This window comes from Malurus melanocephalus, unplaced genomic scaffold (genome assembly GCF_030028575.1).
Source record: "Malurus melanocephalus ecotype Western Australia unplaced genomic scaffold, MMel_1.1 scaffold_285, whole genome shotgun sequence".
NCBI lineage: Eukaryota > Metazoa > Chordata > Aves > Passeriformes > Maluridae > Malurus > Malurus melanocephalus.
This window is the reverse complement of record NW_026623517.1, coordinates 770,114-786,194: the sequence shown is the minus strand read 5'-3', so window position 1 is coordinate 786,194 and position 16,081 is coordinate 770,114. Positions and strand designations below refer to the sequence as shown.

At 42.2% G+C, this 16,081-nt stretch overlaps 1 protein-coding gene across 1 annotated transcript in view; it reads left to right on the top strand.

The window, feature by feature from the left end:
- Positions 1-4,614: 4,614 nt before the first annotated feature.
- The window catches only part of ROBO1 (roundabout guidance receptor 1), a 287,511-nt gene continuing 276,044 nt past the window's right edge, over positions 4,615-16,081 (top strand). The window contains exon 1 of the mRNA XM_057376619.1: positions 4,615-5,154. Within this exon, the coding sequence (XP_057232602.1) occupies positions 5,100-5,154 (55 nt within the window). The 5' untranslated portion in view covers positions 4,615-5,099. The remainder of the gene's footprint in view (positions 5,155-16,081) is intronic.

The window sequence follows — 16,081 nt, the reverse complement described above, 5'->3', positions numbered from 1 at the left end:
GTTCTTTATGTTGATAATGATGCTTTATAAATCCTTTGAAGAAAGCATCTTTTATCATGTTTTTATACACCTAGCATAATGAGGCTTGAGCTTCCTTGGGGTCTCTCTGTGAATTCATCATAGCAAATAAAATATTATATTTTACTGCTAGTATTCCTTGCTCTGCAATGAATCTTGAGTACTATTCTAAATGTTGTATGTAGTGAAAGACATTGTAAGTCTGAATTCACTTGCTATGTAATTAATAGTAACATCAAAAGAAAATAAGAATTACATCATAAAATTATTATAAATAAAAGCAAAATCATGGTAAGGCCCTAGCAATCAAACTCAAGAAAACAATGTCTTTGAATAGCATGTTTGAACAGCAACCAGACAGGCCAAGAAAAAGACAGAAATTGWCTTATAGGGGCAAGGAAATCATAACATTTCTTGTTTGCTCATAATAATTATTCCAATTAATTATATGGCAACTGCAGCTTTTCAAGCTTTTGCTATTCATGCACTTTTCATATTCAGCTGCTCTTTACAGTACTCCTTCTAATAATTTCAGTGCTTGTTCAGATCTAATGTAGAAAAATCCATTTTTTTTCCAATGAAAATACCATTGAAATAATATACTTCTCTGCTATCAGGTATGTTTACTGACTTCAGCTAGGATTCCTACCATAGTTAAGSCCATAATATACTTAGAGATAAATGTACAGAGAGAGCTATAATTCCTTTTATTTTTTTCATTTAATTTCAGTTTACACTGAGAAAAAATATTTATGTTTTTTTTTTTCCCAGACAGTTCATTAAATAATGCAACCCATCACTTCTGTGGTGTCCTAAACAGTCTGGAAGAGAGTTTTTGAAACTTAGTTATATCTATATAATCCCTGTGGTGTCAGAGGAAGCTTAGCTGTAGTGTATAGAACAAAGTTACTGATTGAGTAATCCTGGCTGCCAGGGACGATAAACTCGGTGAGCTGCTGCAGACACGAGCGTGTGTGACCATGTAATGTACACACAGAGGTGTTCCTGCAGCAACTCCCCCGATAACYGGAAGGCTGCACGGTAGTTTGGAGATCAGGAAGGGAAGAGTCGTTTGAAGTTCAAAAAGGTTCGTGGAGAGAGAGAGAAAGAAAGAGTGTTTGCCCCCATAACACATCCAAGAYGTCAGGTGCATGTGTCTGCCCTTAGAGAGAAGTGCCTGGGATCTCCGGTGCTTACAGAAGTTCAAGTTCTTCTGAATAAACTCTCAGAGCGCATTGTCCCTTGTAYCAGAGGCAGCACTGATTTTAGTCAGAGGGAAGAGTGCCATCTGCTGAATCACAACTATCAGTTCTGTAGAACCTTCTTTTTCTTGGAGGTTTCATGACCAACTCCTCTGCCTCAAACTCGGGCAGCGTGTGCAATTTTGTGCTTAGAAATAGTCCTGCTCTCCCAGAAATTACATGTTTGACTAAATCCTAAAAATGGCATTACATAATACAGAATAAAGASCGCAAGTACATCTGTTTTATAATACTCATAGATGTATTGTTCCCCACATCTGAAGAGGTTAAAGCCATACTTCTTTTCCTAGAAACATTTTCTGACAGATATACATATATGGGTGTCTCACATGAATGTCTATATGTCTCAGCATCAAGGACAATGAGGGTGCTTTAACAGCACACATTTTTGTAAGAACATCTGCAGAATTAAAGATGATGTCAATTACTTACAAGACATTCTGATGAAATTCTGTAGGCTTACAATTTGAAGAGATTCACTCAGCCGTGCAGCTGTTATATATTATTACAATCTAAATGAATTTTAAGAAAGATAATTAGAGCAGTATACATTCACTCCTAGCAATTTTTCTGAAGCAAGAAAGCACTGACAGCTAAACATTATGTTATGAAGTATCTGAGACAGTACAAATTGAACAAGCCTTTGAAGCTCTAGTGTACTTTCACTATAGGTAGCTAAAGTAGAATGACTGTGTTCTTTTCAAAGGATAAAAATTTCTTTATAGTCATTGAAACAATCTTAGAGGCTCATTAAAGATGGGGTAACTGTGGCACAAAAGCTTTAAATTGTTTTACGTAGGCTCATCTCATGATCATATGGTAAGGTCATTCAAGCTTCAGAGCTTTAATCCACTGCTGGATGTAGAATTTCTCTGCATGTGAATTTGAAATTAGCAGCCAGCATACACAAGACTTCGACATGGCATAAAACTTTATTGGCCCTTTTTTAAAATTACCTAAGCAAAAGAGTGTGTTAGTCTAGAAACATACCATTGCACTAATGAACAGAAAACAGATTCACCTTGAATAGAGAAAATTCTCTGGGAATTAGGAAAATGTTTTATTTCCTTCTGTACACATTGTATATACTTTGGCCGTTACAAAGTAAATGGATTAATTTATGTTGCTAGATCGTTCATATGCCATAGAAATGCATTAAAAGTTATGTTTTGTAATCTGACTATGTAGTAACTGGAACAGGTTACCTAAAGATGGTATGAAATTCCAGTTGTTAGAAATGGGTAGTAATGGGATTACAAAATACCTGCTAGTGGGGATCCACTTATATTTGACCCTCTTTGAGAACAGAGATGTGAAAAAAAAGTACACCTGAGGCTCAATTTCAGCTCTTTAAGTGACGCCTGTTTTTATAATTAATTATAGAAGAACAACCCCAAACCTAATTTATTGAAATCTCAAACTTCTCACTAGGATTTAAGGATTATCTCAGGCCTCTTCACTGTTTTTGAGGTGTAGTTTTAACTCTGGGGGTGCTAATACAATTTTCTTTCATGAAGTCCATGCAGAACAATGCACGAGATCACAATAGGAAGAGAATTTGTTGGTTTGGTACWGCTTGAAGAAATTTGCTCATATTCAAAAGTATTCACTATTATTGATTTCACAGTTACGATTGCTTTCTAAATGTGTTTGAAGTAGGTCACTAATTTGTTTTACCTCYGTGAAAATCAATGTCTGATTTGTGTTAAAACACTAGATTGTTTTTCTAACTTTTGGGTTTTCTGATGTTTCCTCTATTCTCGTCAGTTTTAGAAGAAAATCTTGCCAGCTTGCTGCTGATAGAAATCCTGTATCGATATATCGACACATATACGAAGGAGCTTCCTTTCCCAATGTAAACCACTTTTGTTTTACATTGCTGAAGATCTGTTTTTACAGATCTCACACACATAAAAGGGGACTAAAACCTCTTCAGTACAATCCATAGGACCTTTCTGTTGTTGGATTTTTGGTCCCCTATCACCCTGAGGGATGCAAAACGGGGCAAACCTAGTGACATGCCTTGTGGTTTGACKGATGGTGTCTGAGAGCACCTGAAACTGTTTGATAACCGTGTGGGGTGTGTATAAATCCTATGATGCCAGGAAGTACATCAAGGGTCTTTCAGCGGAGTTTTATTATCCCACTGAAGACTTGCTTGCAGTGAGGTTAACATATTCAACACACCGCTTGGAAATGAAATTTCGTCTTCTGTCTCATTCAAGCCTCATAACTTAATGAATCAAATCTAGGAATAGCTGGAGTTTTGCTGCAAGGTGGTAGTGCTCTTTCTTCCGAGTCCACCTTCTCTTTGCCGCTACAATGTTCTTCTCCCACCCCCACCTCCTTTATGTGGTGTGTCATAAAGCTGGCATGGCCATGCGGAGGCGGCTGCTAGAGCTGCGCCTGTAGTATTTGTCCGTGCACTCATCCGCAGGACAGAGGCTKTGAGGATGCTTCTCCTGGAGATTTGGTCCACGCCTGGAGCACGGCCAGGCCCAGGCTCTGGGAATCACCCGGAGAAGCGCCGTCTGCTCGCTCCGCCGGGAATGCCGCTGGAGACCCGCGMGGGGGTTTTGTGTTTGCGTGTTTTCGGCGGGGGTCAGTGGGGGCAACCTGAACTTCTTCTGCGCCTGGGGCTGCCCCCATCCCCTCCCTGCCCGGAGCACGGCGGGCCCCGGAGCCGCCCCACGCGTTACCTTCGGCGGGGGAAGGGGCGGGAGGCGGCGCCGGCTCCGSGCGGGGCGGGGCGGATGCGCCGGGCCGGGCAGCACCGCCCGGGGCGTGCGGGGGCCGCGGGGTGCGGCTCCTTTAAGGTGTCCCGAGGCGGCACCAGACCTGCCGAGGCGGCGGGCAGGAGGCGGGGGCGGCCGGCTGGGGGAAGGGGAAACCCGCGTTGGAGGCGAGCGGCTCGACGTGACACCACAAAGTTGAGGCGCGGCGGGCTCGGCCCCGCCTGACTCGTGCACCCCTGCCCCGGCGGCGAGGCAAGGCGGGGAGCCGCTCCTCCTCCTCCTCCTCCTCCTCCTCCTCCTCCTCCCGCAGCCACCGCACCGAGGGCGGGCGGTTGGGGTGGGTGGCTCGGGGGCGTTGGCCCGGAGAAGTTTTGCTCGCCCTCTCTCTCTCCCCTTTCTTTCTTCCCTTCCATCGCCCCTCTCGTGCCCTCCTCCGGCGCTGGGGCGGGGGCGCGTGTGGGATTCCCGCGTGCAGGGGCGGGGGCGGCGGCGATGCTGGGCTGGGCTCGGGGCTGCCGCCGGGGCTCCCCTGCCCGCCGCCCCGCCTGACCGCGGCCGGGCTCCGCCGCGGCCNCGGGCGCTGCCGCCGCTCCGCCGCCGCGCTCTGCCCGCCGCTCGCCGGGCGCGCACTGACTCGGCGGGGCCGCTCCGCGGAGCTCCCTGYCCGCCTCTCGCCTTCGCTGAGGGCGGCGGTGGCCGGTCCGTCCCCGTCCCGCCTGCGCTCCGTTACCGGCTCGTCGCCAGAGCGGAGTCTGGGGCCGGGGCAGCAACTTGCGCTCGGGAGGCGGCGAACCTCGGCTGCGGGAACCCGAGGATCTTTTGTTTTCTCCTATCGCGTTGGATAGTCCTGGGAAGTGTCAAGGCGCCGCCGAGGAAAGCCCGGGCCGGGAGAGGGGAGGCCGGCCGGAGTTGGCGTGCGGCTGGAGCCCCGCGGAGCTGACAGCGCCGTGCCCGGAGGGGGCTCGCCCGGCGGGATTAGAGAAGCTCGCTCACGTTAAGCTTCTGTGGAATTACAACTGGGGGCTCTTCGTTTCTCCCCCCGCTCTTCTGGCATGAGACTGCTTGCAGGCGCCACCCGAGGACAATGATCGCGGAGTTTGCTCACTTTTACCTCTTTGGATTCATATGTGTCACCTCAGGTAACCACCTCCCGCAGACGGGTCGGGTACGCGKCCGCGGCAGCGCTCCCGGAGCCGCTCTCCTCCTTCCCCCCTCCTTCCCCCAGTTTGGCCCCTCCGCGCCTCCCGACCCCCTCCTTTGCTCGCAGACGAAGCTCGGTTTCCACCCTGCGGGCGCTCGGACCGCGTTTGCCCCAGGAACTGCCGCCGGCCGTGGGGGATGCCCGGGGCCGGGCGGGGGGAGCGGGTGTTGGGGAGATGCGCGGCGCCGGTCCCGGTCCCGGGCCTCCCACCGCCGGCAGCTCCCGAGGGTCGATTGAWGTAACCGCGGCTACTGCTGAGCTCCGGCGGCGAGGGGGCGGCGGGCAGGGTCCCCATCGTCTCCTGGAGGGGCTGCGGCTACCGCTCGGTCCGGCTGCCCGCGGGTACCGCGCACCCTCMGCCGGGCGGACCCTGGCTCATCCCCCGCAGCCTCCACCGGGGGGACCACGGCGGTGAAGGGGGGAAGGGAGGGTTTGGGGATGGGTTTTTCTTCATTCTGGCGATTAAAGTTTCCCCACGTGTGTGAAGTGAAGCGCCAGCGTGCTAAGTGGGAGCGGGGGAGATGGCCGAGGAGATAGAGGGGATTAATGGTCATTAGGCACAGTTTGCGCGGGGTTTATGCGTGTTGGGGCATCTTATCGTGCCTGTAGGTTACTGACAGGGCGGCACCAATAGGGCACTGTGGAGGGCAGGTTTGGCTCTGTGCGCCCCGTGATGAGCGGAGCGGGTGCGGCGCTCTCGGGGCGCGCTTGTGGCCGCGGGGGGCGTGGGGGATCGGGAGCTTTTCGGGTTTGCCTCTCTCTCTCTCCCTGTTTCTCGAAGGAGGCCGCGTTTGTCTGCCTGCAGTATTGCTTCTCGTTCTTAGGGGCGACTTCCGTCCCACGCTAAGTGAGGGCAGTAAGTTCTTCTGGCATAGATAGCGTTGGTTTGGGCGCTAACTCTTCTACCTGAATTGATTTTTTTTAAGTTTGCAGAGGACCCTTTTGAGTCATTAAAGTTATGGTAGCGTGAGACATCTGGTCAGTGAATGAATGAATCAAATTTTTGAAAGACTTAAAGCTTCAGGCAGTGTACTTAAGTCTTAATTATGTCACTAAATGTAGTAACTTACATCTGTTTCTAGATTATATCATAAATGTAACTATTAGGTTTTTGCTCTTAGGTATTAGTTTGCTCCTYGTGGCTTTGGATACAGAAAACTTTGCGTCCCTGAGTAGCTCTCACCCTGTTCACTTTTGACCATGTCAGTCATGCCATCTTTAATTTGATTTTTCTCTGTGTTGCCTCCTTCACGTGATGGAAGAAACAAATGGAATGGGGAAGAGCCTTTGCACCAGTTTGCTCTTTCTGAATCTCTCATGTCAATCATCCCCACCTTAGAAAAGTTGACTTCATAGTGTACTCTGTAAGTCGTTTCTGGATTGGGGCATTTTAAATGTTGACTCCAGCTGAGTTGGAGAGAAAAAAAAAAAGGAAAAAAGCTATGAATTTTAATTGAGATTTTAATTTTGTCATGTAAGGAAACTCAGTAACAAAGATAGGAGACACACACCAGATAATAACTCTGGTCCAACTCCTTCACGGGGGGAATTCCTTTTTCCCCTCAACTAGAGTGTGGTCAAATAGTCTTGTTTGTGGAACAATGGACATGCCAGAAACTCTTGGCAGGATGAAGTTTGGGGGCAGATGGCTGCAGTGCAGAAGGAAGGACACGAGTCATCCACAGCAGTTTCCACACTGAAATCTTTTGAGTTCTACTGACAGCTGATCTTGGAAGTTGATTGATCTTTTCCTCCCTCTTCCACTGAAGGTTCTCACTTCCCTCACTAACACCCACTGGCTGAATCAATGGTTTGTGTGGCCACACTCTAAATGGGATGTTAGAAACTTCTGCTGAGAGGTGGGAAATAATTGGGGGATGGGAAAGAGAAAAAAAATAATAATAGTAAAGTAAGTSGGTTAGTGTTGGTTAAAACAATAATTGGTAAACCACTTAGAATTTAAAACCCCTAAGTTTTGCCCTGGTGTTCTCTCTGTGGAATCCTGTGAAGTACTTTCTTTCATGTAAGCCTGTGGTTAATAAATGTTTAATAAATTTAAATTTGAAYAGTGTTGAAAATTGGAATATAGCAGCTTTCCGCCCTTATTCTCCCAGTGTAATTTCAATGCTTCTTTGCATAAAGAATAAAAATTGCTTCAAGGGATGCTTCTCTTGCATCCTTGTTTTCTTGAGTATTTACCTGCATTCTGCCCTTTTTCCTTCGTTCTGAGGCACGCTTTGGTTAAGAATCTATGGATTTTTACTTCTCTCCACTGCCCAGGAAGCAGCAGCATCAAATTAAAATGTTTGGAAAAGAAAAGCTTCCACTTATCTGAAGGGCAGCATGCAGAACATTTTTGCTGGGAACAAGTGTCAAGGTTCTGGCTTTCCACATGGGTGTTCACTGCTCTAGCAATTCTCAAGGCTAAATATGTCACTTTGTGATTTTTTTCTGATTCCCTCTGTGGAAATCTTTATATTTTGATGAGGTATTTCATTGCATTGCTGATTCCCATCTTCTCAGCACCCACCCTTTCCCCTTTTCTTGTCCATGCTATCCCTTGCTAATTACTGTGCTTCAGATGGGATTGGTACATTTGCTCCAGAGGTTTTTTTTTTAATTTTTTCATGCTGTGTGGAACAGGCAGCGCTGATACAGCGAGGCAGGMGTGTTTTTCACTGATAGTTCTAGCCAGTGGAGGGCAAAATTGTCTCTTGTATTCCTTCATGGGAGAGTTATCTTCTGATGGTTAATAGTTTAAGGGTGTCCATGGAGTGTCCCCACAGTCCTTTCCAGCTGACTAACCCACCTATTGGAGTAAATAAATCAGCCATTTCCTTGATACGTTTGTTTCACAAGTTTGTACTCAAAAGCTCCYGCATGAAGTGCTAGAGCATTTCTGGAAATGTTTCTGCTCCTTTTATGTATTCTCTGTCTAGTAGTAATAAATTCAGAGAGATTTAAAAAAAAAAATTACACAGCAATTCAAGGGATTATGAAAGTATTAAGTGCCTAATCTGTAAAAGCAAGTAAATCACCCAAGCAAACTTTAAAATGGTGTGTTTTTCACCTATCCCTAATGCACTGTGTGCTGTTCTAAGTAATTTTATTGTAAGAATATTAGAGAACGATTGAGCCAGCTGCTTAGAGYTGAAGAAGCTGGCCATGCTTGTGTTGTGTTTGAAGACTTCAAGTTAGTGAAGAAATAACCACATGCTATAAAATTGGTAATTCCTTACTTGTGATGAAATATTCTCCAAGTATCCAGGTATTTGACTCATTCAAAACCACTCATCCTTTTGAGTACTGATAGTATCTGGGGAGAGCAAACKTCATTGTTTTTTTTCAATTTGCATAAGTGTGGGTTTTGTTATCTTTCAGCTAGAAAGAGGCACTTTTTGTTTTTGTTTCTCTATAGCTTGGTAATTGTTAGTTTGAAATAGAACATTCAAGGTGATTTTTGCTCCCTGCTGATAGTGTTGGTTGTCAGATTTTTTTGTTGAAGTTTCAAAGTAACTTCATTAGTGGGGATCATCTGTAATGTTCAGGGTATGGAATTTTGAGGTGTTCATGTGTACTGTCCATAAGATCTTATTAGAAAACCTTAATTACTGTGAAGAATATTTCTGAGTCTACATGATAAAGGTTTTGATTGAATCTTCAAAGATAGATAGGCCATTACGAATCAGAAACTAACGACACTTAGTGTTAGCACATGTTAATATTAGACATTAAATACCTTTGCCAAACAATGCTTTAACATAAAATGCTTTGGAAGCAGTGGCCAAAGAGATTGAATTAGGTATCAAAACCRATTTAGGTTTCATAAGAGTGTGGAAAGAGAAAGTATTTAGAAATTTGAAACAGACAAATCTACAGTTGTGCTTAAAAATCTTAGAACCTATTCCATTACTCTCTTATAACATTGTTTTTTGTCAGCTTGGTTTGGATTGGCACTTGGTTTTCCTAAATAACTGGAAGAGTTTYGTTTCACAATCCAAAACAACTGTAATATCAAGTCTCATTGTGGCATAGCTTTCTGTAATGAATGTAGTGATTGGCTGGGTCTAGCACGTCCGGTCACTTGCTGCAATTCTCCATGTATTATTGCTGTTGTTGTTAAATGCATTGTGTAGATAACAGTCACTTGGCCTGGTGTCCTGGTAACTGGCTTAGATTCTTCAAAATTTCTCTTACAGTGAAGCAAAATCAATGTTGAAGTTAYTGTTGTGGGGGCTTTGTGTATTTGAATAATTAGGAGTGAGTCATTTTGTTGTTGATTCTTGTTAATATTTTGAGGTTATTTTGTGACCAAGAAGCTAGCAGGAACCTTCCTCTTTCAAAGCAAATAAAATCGAACTTAAGAATTTCATATGCTGCGGTCCTGACTCATTTTGTTTGTGTGCTCTGTTACATAATCTCGTTTGGTGGTGATAACCTTCCTTAGTTTTTCACCTGAGTGCCTCTTCATAAATTTGTAAGGTAAATAGTGAAGTAACTGAACAACCAAGGTGTGTTTTAAGTCCAATAAATTGTGTAGACAGGGGAAATAAGAGTATTTTTCTGTCAGTGATGAGAAGCTTGACCAAAAGGTGAGAGTAGAGCAACAGAGAAATATTCTTAAGTGTCCTGAAAGCTAGAGATGCATTTAAGGATAGATCATTTGCTAGTTTATATCTTCTTTAAGAGAAAGAAGATGTGCATATGTACATACRTATATAGAGACACACATCTCTCAATCATACACAGATGTATCTGGCTTACTATGTCAGCATAAACATCAGCACTAAATTGCTGTGAGTAGAAGGACATTTTATGTGAAGAAAGATGTTTTATGGGCACAAACACATGCAGCCTAGATGTTGAACTCTAGGTGAGAGTTGGTACTAAGGAAAATGTCAACAGGTGAAAAAGTGAAACAGCTGGGAAGCTAATAATAATGACTTCAGTTTTCAGTCAGGTGTGCACAGCTGTGTTATTCTGTTGTTGTTCTCGAGTTCTGGTTTTTAAAGAGCTAACATTTTGGGATCCTGATAATTAATGTAAGCTGGTACTGTTAGTTATCTAACCTGAAGGTGATAGTAAGCTTTATTAAAATAAAAAGGTGTGAATTTAATTTTGGATGTCAGAATTTATTTGTTGGTTGACTATTCATTAGGAAAAAATGGTGCATTAGTCCAGATTTATCCACAGAAATGATAAAATATGGTTCTGGAACATCATGAGGGTCAGCCTTTCAGACCAGGAATGTGTATGATATAAGTGGTGTTAAAACAATAGAGGACAGGGAGAGGTATTTATGTGGGAGTATCCATTTCAGGTGTAAGTGGTAGGGGAAATGTCCTATACTTCAATAAAATAATGTATGGAGACTCAGGGGAAAATATATTCTATATCTTTTCATGTCTTTTGAAAACAAAGCGAGGAAACTTTTTTGTGTYTTGGAAAGTGAAGATGTATATGAACAAGCAATGAAATTAAATACTGTCAAATACTGAGAGCTGTTTTCTGAGTCTTGTAAGTATTTTCCATGCCTCTCCTGTTCTGAAGCTTAGGAAAATTTGTGACTAAGACTGGTGTGTGTCAGTGTATGACTGATTAAAGCAAAATTGATAAATTGGCAGTAATGAGATTTGTGAGTGGCGTCAGGCCAGTCTTTTTAATTAGAGCCTGCCTGCCATCTGAGCAGCTGCAGCCAAGGGGAAGGTGCGGAGTGCTCTGCTCACATCCCTGAACAGCCAAGCCCCTTCACCTTTGCTGAGGACAGAATGGCTCATGGAATGGTGTAACCTTAAGGTGACCTTACCAAAAGGAGGCAAACTGTGCTGAGAAGGATAATAGAAAACCTTKTGCCTTCAAATTTAGTGGGAACTGATGATAGTTATGTTTTCCGGAAGCAGAAACTTGGAAAATTAGAAAGGACAATCTAGCATTAATAGAGCAGAGAATGCACTTGTGGATTTAAAGAAAAGATCAGTATGTTGTAAGAGTTTATAAAGCAATTTTGTGCATTTCTGAAAGCTGCATTTCAGGTCCTCAAACTTAGTCATAGTGTCTTTCAGTACCACTAACCAAAGACCTACACAGAACTGGAACACTTTTCCATCCAGCTCTTAATAACAGTATGTGCTGTTGGGGGAGTGGAGGTTCTCATGGTGCACCTTGGGAGTGCACTTCACCATCAGATGTAAATGTTCAGTACATGTATTTTGGTAACAGTAGTAGCATGAATGTCATCTCATATATATATAAACTCTATGCAGCTASTGCATAAAAACTTTATTTTTATAAAAGCATCTTAGGTATTCAYCCTCTTGGTCAGAAGGCTGACGTGTAGAATGTTTGTATTCGCATCCGTACTTTCACATAAATGTAAATGTGTTGCTGAAGATTTCTTCCTTGCTTAGCACTCAAAAAAAAAAAAAAAACCATAACAAACTACAGAATTCCATATCTAAACAACAGGAGAGACGTTCTGTGGGTTTGCTCAGTGGTGGTACAGGTAAATTCCACAAGGTACTCCCATTTAAGCCTTGTTTTCTACCTCCAGACTTTACACCTCTAGAAGGGCATAGAGCTTTTTGTACTGTGTTAAATGTTGATATTTATTTACATTTAAGTAAATAACTGTAAATTAAATTATTAGAATATTTAATTTTAGTACAACTTCTTATACATTCAGTTTAGACCAAAGTGGGTAGTTGAATACCTTATTATTGAAGTGGTATGAATATTCTTAATTAGAAAACAATCATGTTTTTTGGACTGCTGTGGTCTTGAAATACAAACACTTCCTCTGAAGAAATGGACAGTCAGATATGCAAAATTATTCAAGCTGCCCTTTTCTTTTGGGGAGTGTTTGCTTAATAAGGTATTGCATTACCTTAAGTCTAATGCTAATATTGTGAATGATTAAAATAATATGAGCACCCCTTACTAAAATAATATGAGCACCCCTTACTGTATATTAAAGATCTGTAAATCTGACAAGCCTGCTCTGAGCTCTGGATTTAAAATCTTAAACTTGATATTTTATTTTCTTCACCTTGCTTAGTGAATTAGCAGTGGAATAAGCTCAGTTTTGTAACAACCTATGTCTTCAGATGTGCAGTGCAGGGTATGACAAGGATCAGTGTCTAACCAATGTAGTCTGGAGTCAGCCACGGACAGCCATCTGAGAGAGCTGTATAGTCTGTATACTTTCCATGTTGCTCAGTTTTTTAAGTCTTTGTCTTCTAGTCCCTTAACTGTCTTGTACATAAATCAGATTTGTGTTTTCTTTAGTACTGTGAAACTGTTTCGTGTCAGTATTGCATTAAAACTTGCTTGGCTGGCATTTTTGTGCCTTCTGAAATTTGCATATCCTCAGGCAAGGTATTTATTTTACGTTCTGGGTTAGTTATAGTGCCTCTTATCTAATTGCTTAAATGCCTTTATGTTGAAGATTWGACACATAGAGCAGTCCAGGATTATAAATCCATATGGATATGGAAGACTTCAGTTTTAATATTCGTTTCTACAGTAGCATAATAAACATGAACAGTTTTTATCTTAGAAATTAGGATTTAATAGATGGCCAAGGATTTAATGTAGGCCTGAAGATGTGCATTGKCTTAACTTCACTTTGTTCTGGAAGTAGGTGAAATGACAAAGAAATGGTGTTTGATAGTGACCATACAGACATGCTTGAAAGAGTGGCTTGATTTCGGTAGATGCTGGACCTGAGATTTTTGGAATCCAGGGTGTTGTGAGTTGTTTAAGTTGGGAACCTACAATCTAAATTTGTAACCACTTAAAATCAGTAGTGCCTATTGAAAATCTTGATTCTAGTGTTTAAATTAAATTGCCTAAAGTGTTTGACTTTATCTTCAATTGCAAATGTTTGTGGATCGTTGTGGGTTCTTAGCCTGTCTGAAAATTGAGATTGTAGTGAACATTGACTTAAGAGCCAATTAGTTGGAAAAAGCTGTATAGCTTTGAATTTGCATGGGCTTCTCAAGCTCTGTGTAGGATAAGAAGCCAGTCAGAAATATTTGAGTATGTGTTTTTAGAAACTTCTCATCTTGCCACTTCTCTAGTACATTTCACTAACACTGGTCAAGAGCAGACTTTTCAACCCAGACATGTCCTGTTGGCCAAATAAACCCAGGCATTTAAGCCCAAGATGAGAACAGCAGCCCTCAGATCCATAGCTGTGCCTGAATTTATGTGTTGAAAGCATAGTACAAGGTCCTGGAATACTATTTTTGGATCAAGTGCTCAGCAATGTCACCAAGCTTTTTCTTCTTTGAAAACCTCTTGGCACCTGGTGTTAAACTTGGTCCCTGGTCTGCCTTTGTGCTGGGAGATCTCTTGGATGCCAGTAGGTTTAAAACTGGGATCTGCAGGTTCTGAATGCTTCTCCCCTCACCTCCCACTTGCAAAACAACTCTGTCAGTGCCACTTTCTGGTTTTGGAATATATCTAAGGCCCTAGGTACYGCAGCTGACAGATGCTTCATAATCAAAGTGATTAATGGTAGGAGGTGATAAAGTGAAAAAAAAATAAAAAAAGTAGTGTGAGGAAATGAAAAAAGGAAAACAAGATGAGTCGGGGTAGTAACAAACTGTTTTGCTTTTTTGCTTCTCGAAGCAGAASTTGCCATGGGAGAGGGTAGTTTGGGGCTATGATGCTGTAGCAGCAGMATGTAGGAGAGAGAATGTTTATAATGAACAGCTTTAACAAAAAGGTCTAATGTAACTGTGGAATGGAACTTGCACTGTGCTAGGCATAAAAGTGATTGGCAGGAGGCCCCATGCATGGAGTAAAATCCTGTCTTCATCAGGGTGGAAAATTATGGTTTCAACTGCAAAAGAAGGTGAAGCTTGGGGRGAATTAGCATATCTCTAGCACCGAGTGGCATCTGGAACTGAATGGCTGGGTTAAATCATTCTGTAGTGATTAATGAGGCTCAATGCTTAGGTTATACAGCCTTTAAAAATTAAAAGGAGAAATTTAAAACTGGGTGCAAAGCAGAAGGAAGGAACCATTGCTGCTGTTTACCTCTTGAGTGCAGAGGGTGGAATGAAGTCTTCCCTACCCTTTCATACAGGGAGAAATCTGTTAAGTGCTGCTGTTGAACTTAGAAACTAAGAAATGAACTTTWAAATATTTGTTTTCAATTATTATTTCAATTTCAATTATCATTTATTAAAAAGGAGCATTTTGTGACTTATCAAACATGTATGCAGCAATCCATGATATGGGAAGGAGTTTGCAGGTTGGGTTTTCGCTTATGGTGAGTACTTTACTTTTTATAAAGCTTCAGAAAATAGTGATTTCTGTTTTCTCTCCCACTCATGAATGTTAATCTGCATTACCTGTAGGGAAAGCAAATATTGAAACATAAAAAGTGAAACAAGCTTAGAGATGTACCGAGCACTTTAACTTTGCTTGAGCGTGATTCTGGCAGTTGCTGAGCTGAATGGTGATGTAGCTTGGTATCATATCAGGAATAAATGTTCAAAATGTTCAAAGGCTGTTATACTGCAGGAGGATTACAGTACTGATATGAACACACTTGTGTTTACTTTCAAGTTTTTAGTGGAGCAAATACAGAAGCCAGTGAAGTGTGTGTTGTAGTTTAAATGTTTGGGTTTTTTTTCAGAATTGTGAAAAGACGCAAATAGTGCCATCATTAATGGTACCATTGGTTGAAACAGTTGACCTTTCCACAGCAAGTTCATATTGGTAGAAAATAAAAGGGAGCTAGGCCCTTCATTTCTACCGGCTATGGCATGAAGTTCCCTAAAATTCACTGCTGAGAAATCACTGCTCAGAACAGTTCTGGCTTCTGGACTGCTATTTTTTTTTTTTTTTAATTTTTTTAATGGCTATCTTGCTTTTATGTGGGGAGGGAAAGGGGGTATATTCAGCAGAAAATAAGGAAGTAAGGTTTTTAAAAGCATAAGGTTTGCATCTTTCTCATGTGATTCCTGTGGCCATAATGTGGAAGGAGGCTCTAATGCTCATCCACCCTCCAGTGCTTCATATCAGATGAGGATTTTCTTTTTCCTCTGCATTTGCTAGGACAGCCAAGCTAGGGAGGCTGACCCTGGTGCTTTAATGTTGTGACCAGGCGTGAACGTGATTTTCACAGGTAGGTTTTGTGGTTGGTTGTTTGTTTGTTTGTTTGTGTTTTTGACTGGGGTTTTTTTTTTATTAATTCTTTAACTATAAGGTTTATTGATAGAGTGTGAATGCTTGTTTGATTTTTTTAATAATAATTGTATTTTTTAGGTGGGGAAATGACTGCTTAAGTCATTGTCTATGAAGTCAATTATTAGTCCAAAAAGATTGGAATAAAGTCTGCATTGAGATTATTGAGTGTCAGTATTAGTATTTCTGTTTTTGACAGAAATTTACATTTTATTTTACTTCAGTTTCCAGAAAGCAACTTAGAGTTTGTTTGTCTGTTACCTTATTACAGGAAGGAAAGCAGCAACCTCTCAGCTAGAAACTCACAGTGACCCACAGTCTAGTAATAATTAGAATTAAACAGAGTTAGTAATTTCACTTGGTCATTTCATCACAATTCCTGTAGGCATGCAGCTGATCATTTTGAATCTCATAAAATGAAATTTTATTTTACTCACCTTACTGAGGTCAAGTAAAAAGCCACATTAAGTTAATGAGTCCCTTTCTTTGCAATGAACTGAACGTGGCATTTGTTTTTGTTCTGGCAGTCATGAAATCGCAGGGTGTTGGCGACAAGTCCATTATTGGCTCTGTGCAGTGTTTCTGAGGGCTTTTACTCCACCCAGCACATTATGTGTGCAGACTTTATCATACTCGTTAAAACTTGTTTCAAATTGAGGATTCCTTTT